General features: G+C 31.3%; 1 protein-coding gene across 1 annotated transcript; it reads left to right on the forward strand.

Moving 5' to 3' along the window:
• The first annotated feature begins 430 nt into the window (after positions 1-430).
• LOC145763554 (uncharacterized) lies at positions 431-10,312 on the forward strand. The gene is made up of 27 exons (XM_082575022.1): positions 431-615; positions 904-967; positions 1,203-1,331; positions 1,656-1,817; positions 2,181-2,330; positions 2,482-2,640; positions 3,270-3,383; positions 3,587-3,732; positions 3,885-4,016; positions 4,170-4,241; positions 4,385-4,566; positions 4,707-4,807; positions 4,991-5,089; positions 5,306-5,477; positions 5,776-5,997; positions 6,146-6,348; positions 6,605-6,720; positions 6,877-6,943; positions 7,092-7,207; positions 7,397-8,086; positions 8,193-8,299; positions 8,388-8,594; positions 8,787-8,818; positions 8,925-8,974; positions 9,054-9,196; positions 9,460-9,501; positions 9,581-10,312. The coding sequence occupies exons 2-27, from the start codon at positions 938-940 to the stop codon at positions 10,204-10,206; spliced, it is 4,269 nt and encodes a 1,422-aa protein (XP_082431148.1). The 5' UTR covers positions 431-615; positions 904-937; the 3' UTR covers positions 10,207-10,312.
• The last annotated feature ends 351 nt before the right edge of the window (positions 10,313-10,663 follow it).

The following is a 10,663-nucleotide window of genomic DNA, read 5'->3' on the forward strand; positions in this document are numbered from 1 at the left end:
AAAAGATTTGGGAAATATTTTAAATTTATTTCATTTTAAGTAATTTTCATTTATATAATATATAGCTACGTTATTGGTAAGAGCAAACTGGATAGGTAAGTATAAAATGGTGTTATTAAGAAAAGTTAAAAATATATCTATATAATAATTTATAGAGTTAGGTAGGATTGAACTTGCCACCTTTTTTGTTTTAAACTGGTATTCAATAAACGTTAACTGTGAATAATATAAAGCTATTTACAAGTTTTTCTTAAAAGTAACTACGTAAACTTTAATAAATGTAAAATATTATAGTATTTTAAATAGCCACATCACTACTTTGACCTTACAAAACTTGTATTAAAAATTAAAAAAAATTGGCAACTCTAGTAAAAATGTCGGGGTTTGCGTGACGTCACAAACAGTGCTTCCTTGAAAAAGTGCAACAGCACGAAGTGTGAATTGCTTTTTAAATCGATTTTCATCGGCGTTTTAGTAATACTTTTCTTAAATATTACTATTAGAAATACTTTTATTTGATATAAGCGTAATAATGAAACTAAAATTACCTGCAAGATAGACGTACGTGTTTAATTTTTAGTCTTTATTTAAAACTTCAAGTCGATCACAAAAAAGGTTTGTGACATTTTATTTTTTTGTCAGATATTATGTACAGATGTACAGCTACAATTTTTAAACTTTTTGTGTAAAAAGAGTTAACTAAATGTGTAACATAATTTGGCATTTTAAAATACTGAAATAACATGTGTCAGACGTCTGGACGTGTATTCTCTAAAATGTTTCCTGTTTGTGTTTTTAGTTATCAAATTAATTTTTTTTTTAATTTTGTTTTATGAACAACTTGATGTGGTTGCTTAAATAACACTAATATTAATCAAAATATAATTATTTAAAATTGTTCAGGTTAATTTGAAAGTCCAAATTAAAACCGAAAAAAATGGATGCAGTAAAATCATTTAACGAAGAGGTAAAAGAACTGTGTAATATGTTTAATATTCTTTTTACACTAGATTATAAAAGACAAAAATATTTTTAAAACAAGAATAAAACAAGTATTTAATGTGGTGTATTTTTTTGATATTTTAGCGTATTTTGTTAATTAATTACGTTAAGGAAATAACCTATCTGCCTAATGTAAAATTTAAAAAGATTTTTTGATTTAGGTGTTTTTTTTTTAAAAACCTTTTTTAATGTTTGTTTAGTTGTCCGGCATCTATGAAGCCAAGCCACCAATATCGAGGGCAAAAATGACCCTGCTAACTAAAAAAGCAATTAAGGGAATCAAATTTTACAAACACATAGTACAAAGTATGGAAAAGTTTGTTCAAAAGGTAAAAAATAATTTTTTTAAATGTCCATAAACTTTTCGGCTTTCTAATTTGCAATGATGATGTCAGATAGGGACAAATGATCAACATGATTATTCACATCTGTCACTGAGCAATGATTTTGCAATAACTATTTTAAATATTAATTACGCAGTTATGTCAATACAACAGCCACTATCAGTCAGATACTTTTTATGTGGGCCAAAATTATTGTTTCATTTTTTTGCTTAGTAAATTACTTTAATAAGTAGTTCAAGTTATACCAATATATATTTAATTTCAAAATATCATTACAAGGTCATGATTTAAAATAAATTGCGTTTTTAGTGTCGACCTGAATACAAAGTTCCTGGGCTTTATGTTGTTGACTCAGTTGTAAGACAATCACGTCACCAATTCGGACCCGAAAAAGATGTTTTTATGCCCCGTTTATGTAAAAACATTATCAACACTTTTCAACATATTTATAAATGTCCAAATGAAGACAAGGTAATTTTGGGCATTATTTTTTTAAAACCTCAATATTAACAAAAACTACTGAATTTTTGTACATATATATTTATATTAAAAATCTAGGTTTTACTTATTGTAAATTTTTTACAATCTTGCTATTTCTGTGATAAAAAAGGTTTAAACTATATATGTTATGAAGATTGATGGACAATAGTTGTTACGTTAAAACTAACTGCCATTGGTGTTGTTCTTAATTTTCTACTTTAATATTTGTTTTGATCATTTAATAGCTGGCAATTTTAAATGGTAACTGCACTTACTGACCAAGTAAAAAAATGCAGCCCATTTGGCGACACTCGACAAGTAAAAGAAGAATAATTTTAATTTTTATTGTTTTAGCCTCGAATTCTGAGAGTTTTAAACTTGTGGCAGAAGAACAATGTTTTTCCACCTGAGGTTGTTCAACAACTGATGGTAATGGGAGGAGCTCCAACACCTGAGGGATCAAACATGGAAGATAACGAAGGACCATCCTCTTCCTTAGATATGGTAAACAGCAATTTTAATATCTGCAGAAATATTCATTTTGAATAAAAAAACCTCTTTTATTGCGTTTTTTTAGTTTTGTTTAAATATATAGTAGTTTAGTTAATTAAATGGTCATGTTTATAAATTAAAATCCATTTTTTTGTGTTCACAGAAATCTGAGGGAGCAGATGGACCGAATTTAACAAACTTGCTTGCTAATTTGTTGGCCAATCCTGATGCTGGTCAGATTAATAACTTGGCAGGACTTTTATCTAGCTCACAACATAACCAATTACAGGGTTTACTCAAACAAGTTAAAGGCTCTGAAGAAGTAAGATATAATTTAATTAAAATTTGACCAATGTTTAAAATAATTAATTTAATAATATTTTTTTATAATTTGTATTTAAGTTGTTTTAATATTGATATAATCATTAAAAATGTTAAATTTCAGTTAAGCAAGCTTTTTCAGAAATTTAAAAATTAGATAAAAATAAATATATATAAAAGTTGTAATACTAACAGACGTTAAAAAAAGAATTGGAAAGTTAAATGCTTTAGTAGTGTACAGTGGTTAAGCTTTTACAACACAATTTACCTGTAATAAATTTAGCAAGGTTATTTTTGTTTGTATAAAGTGGAATTTATTAGAGTTAGAAGATGGTGAAGTTTATGAGAGATCAGACAGTTATAAAAAGGTAGGTTCGATTAAAGTTGATTTTTTTTTGTTTTTCTGAACCACAAAGTTTCTACCTTTTTAAAAATCAGCTTTAGAATAATAAGATTTTTTTACAAACTTAGAAATATATACCAAAGTTTATGTATATATATAAATTTAGTTTTGGCAAAGGCAATGTATAAAGTCATTTTCTTGCAAACCTTGTTGTTTTGTTCTATTAAAATGTTAATTATTTAATAAACAGGACGGATTTTATATTGATTTTTTTAAATTGTGTTAAGGTACCCCAATCTAACAACAACAATGTTGGCAGCGGAATAAAAAGAGAAGAATCTTCAAATATTTTTCAACCATCCGATTCATCTCGTCAACTTCCTTTTTTACATTCTAACCAGGTCAATAAAAATTAACAAGATCTAAACGTTTTCATAGCATAATAAAACGTGTTAAACAGCTTTATGTAAATTTACAATGATGATGTCAGATAGGGACAAATGATCAACATGATTTTTCACATCTGTCACTGAGTTTTAGTATTTTATCTCTGGTAAAAAATTAACAAACTATACCTGCCATTAAGTTTGTTTTTGTTTAACAGGTGCCAGAAAGAAACCATCAACCTTCTTTTAATAGAGCAGTGTTAGATTTTGATTACAGTGATGATGAACAAACTCCTCCCAACTCCAATAATCATCAACCCCACCCACACATACCTGGTTTTGGTCAATTACCCAAATCTGACATGTAAGTAAATCGAAAAATTTTAGGTTGTTTCATAAAAAAAATTATTTTTGTTTTTAAAAAAGTAAGGTTTATTTAATAAATCAGGAATAAATTTATTGTTTAAAAATGCCCAAAAAATATGTTTGTTATTAATTTACTTTTATGCTTTCCAGAAAACCCTCTTTGTTGTCCAAACTTCCCACCCCTGATCAAATTCAAAAGTTGACAGGAATGGCTCCTGAAGGTTTCGATCGAATGAAAATGTTGGAGGAGGAACAGGAGATTTTTAACAAGCAAATTCAACAGTGAGTTTTAGATAAATAGTGACAAAATACCTCACCCATGGTCAATGAAATCTGCAATAATGTAGTTTTAATGACAAAAAAAAAAAAAAAAATTATTGATAGCTTGTTTTTAACAAACTAGCCAGTAATTTCATTTTATTAAATAATTATCAGGTTATCTTCGAATTCGCTTGATCAAAAAAAAGGTGAATCAGGTCGCAAGAAAAGAAGTCGATCCCGCTCCAGGTATTTATATAACAAATTTATAAATAATTCCTATAAAGTTTTTTATTTTCTTATATTTTGTAAGAAGAATGTTTTGTTATGCTCAAATTTCTTTGTTTTAGATCACTTTGTTTTAAATTACAAAATGAATTTCTTTGCTTTAGATCACATGATCGACATCGCCACCACCGTAGCAGCCACAGAAGTCACTCCAGGGAAAAAGGTCATCATCGCTCACGAAGATCAAGGTCACGTGATCGGAGTAGGAGGTCGCGAAGGTCACGATCACATGAAAGAAGAAAAGAGAAGAATGGTCTTCCTCCATTAAAGGAAGGGTGCATAAGTGGTAAGAGTTTTTCGAAAACATATTTTAAAGTAGGAAGAATATTTTTTTAAGTGTTTATTATCATTTTAATGTTGGGAGCATGCACTTTGGCCTTTAGTTATACTAAACATTTCTTTATTTTTTTTCATTTTTTTAAATAGTTTGTACTACAACTTTATGGATTGGCAACATCTCCGCAAAAGTCATGCAACACGAATTGCAAAACTTGGTGGAGGAATTTGGAGCAGTGGAAACTCTTAATGTAAGTTTTTAATCAAGTTTTTTTTCCATTTGTGGTAAATTTTTATTTCATTAAGCATTGTGTAAAAGTGTTTTGATTTGCTATGTTTTGATTTGCTCTAATTTAAATAAGAGTTTCTTAAAAATTGTTTTTAAAGATTATTGACTATTAGTTTTTTTTTTTAAACTTAATCTACAAAAATAGATGATTCCCCCACGAGGTTGTGCTTACGTTTGCATGAAGAACAGACTTGAAGCAGCCAAAGCCCTTCATAAAATCCGTCACTACAGACTTGGTGGAAAGGTAATTTATGTTAACTGTTAGTTTATTGGTGTAATAATGATGACAATTCTAATCATGATGTAACACTGAGTGTTTGATCGATAGGACTGAATTACACTAAAAAAACATTTTAAATATTTCCTTTTTAAACTTTCATGTCAAAAAAATATATGTTATGTTCTTTTAAAAATTAGCCCTACAAATTTTCAATTTTCAATATTTTGTTTTTTTCCACAGTCGTTAAAATGTGACTGGGCCCCCAGTAAGGGTATGCCTGAGAAAGAAAAGGCAACATGGGTCAAGGAACATGGGGTTAACTATGTACCCCTTGAAGATCAACCCATGCAGATCAGGCAACTTACAATGTGGGGCTATATCGACGAAGAATCGCTACCCCTTGATAAAAAAGGTCTGAATAAACATATGTCTTTAATTTGTTTTAATTTAAATTTTTTTAAGCTGTTTTTTTGATGACTTTATTAGCTATCACAATGATGATGTCAGATAGGGACAAATGATCAACATGATTATTCACATCTTTCACTGAGTGATTACATTTTTAAAACTAAGCCAAGCTCTTACATTTTAAAAAGTATTTGACGTTTAAAGTTATAGCAAAAAGTATTTTTGTGTTAAGAAGTATAATTTTATAAAAATTTTCATTTTTTGTCTAGTATAATTTTAAAATTTAAATTTGTTTTTATTAGGTGAATTGCAAGCTATCATGGGTGAAAAAGAAGGCAAGAAACCTGAAGACAATGTTATGCTTGATCAACCAGTTCCTATGGGTGGTGCTCCCATGATTAGTGGTGGTATGCCATTTAATCCCGCCATGCCACATATGATGCCACAAAATGTTGCAATGGTGTCACGGCCACAAATGATGATACGACCCGGTTTTCAAGTTCAGGGAATAAGCCCCTTTGGTGGTATGCAGATTATTTAATTTTTATTGTGTTTTTGTAAAATTATGAGATTTATTTGTTTTATAAACCTTTAATTTGTTTATTTATCATATTAAAATAAAAACAAACTTTATCTAAATTTTATCAAAAATTGTCTTTGGTATCATTCTAGCGATGGGCTTTAGACCCCAACAAATTCCCCAAGGCATAACCCCTGATCCTAAACCAAAAGAGGGTAACTCAACCCCTACTAATGATGAGCAATCAGATGATGCTAGACCTCCTGTAGGAATTCCCCAGTCCCCATTTCAAGCACAACCCCAATTTGGTGCTGTATCAATGGCTCAAAGGTTTCCAGGACCAATGCCAATGCAGGTAGGTAGATAAATAATTTTAAAGTGCACAAATGTTTTTTTTTTAATTGGCATACATGTAGACCACGGTGCAACTACACAGTGTTGTATTGTGGGGGATGATGTGATGCAACATTAAAATCTAGGGTTTCTGTTCTTATATTCTTATCTTGTTGGAATATGAAGTTGCCCAAACGCTAGACATTCAGTTATAAAACAGGATGTTGTATAAATGATTTTAACCATTTTTATTTCAACAAGATTGTATTTTTTTTTAGATAAGAATGATGCCCCAACAAATGATGGCCCCACCTCAGAGAATGGGGGTAATGCCCTTAAGAATGGGAATTCCCATGCAGCTAAGACCTGGGTTTCATCCACAATTACAAGCAAGGTAAAATTAAAGCTATCTAGACCCACTTAATATCAGATAATAATAATTTTAAAGTTAATACTATATTAACATTTTCTATTGTTTTTTTTTTTTTAAATATGTTAAAGTTGTGTTTTTTTGTATAATGTAGTTGAAGTTTATTTTGTTATTTTGTAGAATGCCAATGCAAGGTCAAGCACACATGGTGTCAGGAGCCATGCCATCAACAATTCCAATGCACCAGGTATGTTAGCGGTTTAACAACCAAGTCACTGAACTATTTGTAGCTATTTACAAATTTAAACACAGTTTACATGATATATAAACAAATATTTATGTAATTTTTTTAATATATGTACGCAAATGTTGTATGACAAAAATTGTTTTATTAGTTACAGCAACAGCCTTTAAGGCCGCCACCCCAATTAGGAGGTTTTCCTATTCAAATGCAAAGATTTGCACAACCAGCAATTTCTGAAGCAATTCCATCTGATATTGCAAATGAAAGGTACGCACAAATATAATCTTTTAAATTTTTTTTAGGGTATTTTGTATACATAGCAATGATGAATTTTTTAGCACTAGAAATTATATTTCAATGAGTGTTTGATCGATAGGACTGAACTATGTTTGAAGTTATACTTATGGGTTTCTAATATGTTGGTAAATAGACTGATATGTTATTGTTAAATTAAAGGGATATAGAAGCTTCGGTGAGAGGAATAGAAAGGACTTTATCACATAGTCCTGGTAGGCAAAATGGTCCACCCCCGGTTTCTATTAATCGACAAATGAGTAATGAACGGCGAAATTCATTAGACAAACCTCCTATGTCAGCTGATGGGGAAAAGAGCCATATGGATTTTAATAAAATGAGACCACCCCACGAGATGAGGGGTGATAGACCTCCTCCAAGAGGGTTTAATGATCGACCTCCGATGCGTGGATTCGGAAACAGGCCCCCAAGGGAGTTTGGTGATAGACCGCCAGCACAAGGTGACAGAAACGGGAATTCTCCACCCCAAATGGGACAAGACAGAGGCCCGCCAAGAAACAATGAAGGCCCACCCTCCAGAGAAAATCGTCCAGGACGGGATTTTGATGGAGGGAGAGGTTTTAATCGGGATAGACCACCAAGAGACTTTGATCGACCTCCAAGAGACTTTGACAGGCGTCCTTCAGATTTGGACCGTCCTCGTGGGGGAAGAGATTTTGATCGGCCACCAAGAAATTTTGACCGTGATCGGGATTCAGAGCGTAAACGAGAAAGAGATCGAGATGGAGATAGAAAAGGTGATGATAGAAGAGATACCGACCGTAAGAGGGACCGCAGTAGAAGCAGAGATCGGGACAGGGGACGTGATAGAGACAGGGACAGAGATCGAAGGTAACAAAATACTATTTTTAATTCTTTGATGGTTTTAAGTAACTTTTTATAAAAATTGTATTCGTAACAAAATGTTCGAAATTTTAACTTTAACCTCACTCAATAGGGATGATAGATCTGGACGAGATGACAGACGAGATCGTGGTCCTCCTGGAAGATTTGGAGGTCGAGACCGAAGAGGGGGATTTGGTGGAGGTGGTTTTAGAGGCAGAGGTATGCTTGTATGTTACAGAAATATATGTGATATATACTTTAAGTTTTTGTTTTTATGTACAAAAATTAATCAAAAAAGTTAATCTAGGTCGGGGTGGAGGAGGCCCAGGCAGAGGATTTAATCGCGATCGGTCACCCGAGGTTGATCCAGAAGAGGAAGAGTACATCCGAAAAAGAAAAGAGACCTTAAGAAAAAGGCATGAGGAGGAAGATCAATATGTTACGGAGGAAATTGATTTTACACAGTTTGGTCTTCCTGCTGGGTTTGGTGGCCCCATGGTATTTAATAGTGAAGGTAAAAACAAACTTGGTTTTATATTTTTCTTTTGATGTTAATATTTAATACAATGATGATGTCAGATAGGGACACTGATCAACATGATTATTCACATCTGTCACTGAGTAATGTTATTCAAATATATTTTGACTTAATTGTTATGTAAATTTTTAAACGTTAAAAAATAACAATTTCAAAATTGACTTTTAGAGAGTGCTGCAAATGAGGCCAAAGAAAAAAAGGTATGCAATAGAAACACTGTTTTTAAATTATATTTAAAGTTTAAAAACTTTGTATTAACAATTTTTTTTTATTATTTTGATTCAAAATTTAAAATTTCATTTTTAGGAAGATGAAGAAAGCAATAAACGAAGAAAGTGGTTGGATGAACAAAAAAGGTTGATATTTATTTTTATTTATATCTGAATACCTTATATTTTTATCATTAAAATTTAACAATGTTTTTGGTATTTACAGATCACGTAGATCAAGAGATAGAAGTCCCCGAAAAGACAGGGACCGAGATAGGAACAGAGACCGGGATAGGAGTCGTGATAAGGATAGAAAGGAAAGTAGTCCAAAATCTAGTGCTAGTCCAAATGAAGAGGTTAAAACAGAAGGTTAGAAATCTAATTTTTTTAAATGGCATACATGTAGACCATGATGCAACTACACAGTGTTGTATTGTGGGGGATGATGTGATGCAACATTAAAACCGAGCGTTTCTGTTCTTATATTCTTATCTTGTTGGAATATGAAGTTGCCCAAATGCTGGACATTAGTTTTAAAACTTTATTGCTTTAATGTTATATATACAATTTTTTGCTTTTTTTTTATACTAAGGATTTTAGTTTAATTATTTTAATTCAATTATTTTATTTAGATAAAAACAAGGACAATGAAATTAAAGATGAGTCTGTTGAAGGTAATGCTTTTTAGTGATAACTTTACCGTTACTTTTTTATTTCTTTTAAAAATTAATCAACTCATTCTCTTAATCTTAGTGGCTGGCACTGAAAATAAATCTCCACACAATGAGGAAACAAATGAAGAAAAGTCTAATGAAAGTCAATCTCCGAATATCGATAATGTAGTTGAAAAACCTGACAATGGTAAATCTTCAAACACCTATGAAATGGATGAAAAATCTGATAAAAATGATAACCAAAGTGAAAATGAAAACAAAGTAACAGAAATGATTCCAGAAGATTTTTCTCCCAAGTCAGAACAATCTTTGGAACCTCTAACATCTGATGTTAACATAGAAGCTCCACCAGCAGAACTGTCACCAACAAAATCGTCACCAACGAGTTTTTCTCCTAAATCTGAACAATCAGAAACTGAGCCAGATCCCACTTGCACAATAGAAAAAGTGGAAGATAATAATGATGATAATTTAAAAGCACCTTGTGAAACTGAGACCAACCAACCTATGCAATACTCTACATACAGTCCTGGGACACCTACTTATGATGAAGATTTTAAAAACGAACCTAAATCCCCAGATCTTGAAGAGAATCAGAAATTTTTGAGTGTGTCTGAAGTAAATGATGTTTCTAAATCACCCGAAAATATTGACAGTCTTGTATCTGAAAATAATGAAAATCTTTTGGATGCACAAACTGAATAGCTTGTGAGAAGTTTTTGTCACTGCCAACATATTTTTTTTAGTTTTTAAGCAAATGTCTGGTGTTATTGATTAACATCACCAATCAAAATAAATTTATTTAAGTTAAGCTCAATTTGTGGCATTTTGGCTAATGTTAGATATTTAACACTAAAATGTGGCAGTACTAATCCTTTCAAGCAAGAAGATAGAAGATGTAAATATTCTACAGGTGTATTTTTAATTATAACTTTTTGCATGATTGAATAAGGAAGATGATTTATGTGCTCTGCAAATGGCAAGAGTGAAGACTGCCTGCAAATTGTGGGTGAAAAGGCCAGAAAATATCTGGTGAAAGCTCGACAACATAAAATTTGGAACAAGACTTAAGTCCAGTCAAAGCGACTGGCAACAATTTGTTGCATGCCTTAAAATTTATCCTGTAAATAGTTAATTGTAATCTAGATTATCATAACTGGAA

The sequence above is a fragment of the Corella eumyota genome, chromosome 1 (assembly GCF_963082875.1).
Source record: "Corella eumyota chromosome 1, kaCorEumy4.1, whole genome shotgun sequence".
Lineage (NCBI taxonomy): Eukaryota > Metazoa > Chordata > Ascidiacea > Phlebobranchia > Corellidae > Corella > Corella eumyota.

Bases quoted from the DNA above. Each gene is read 5' to 3' on its own strand.
- LOC145763554 (XM_082575022.1), top strand. From the start codon at position 938: ATGGATGCAGTAAAATCATTTAACGAAGAG. The intron at 1,332-1,655 runs GTAAAAAATAAT...TTGCGTTTTTAG, and splicing joins TGGAAAAGTTTGTTCAAAAG to TGTCGACCTGAATACAAAGT. The intron at 3,384-3,586 runs GTCAATAAAAAT...TTTGTTTAACAG, and splicing joins CTTTTTTACATTCTAACCAG to GTGCCAGAAAGAAACCATCA.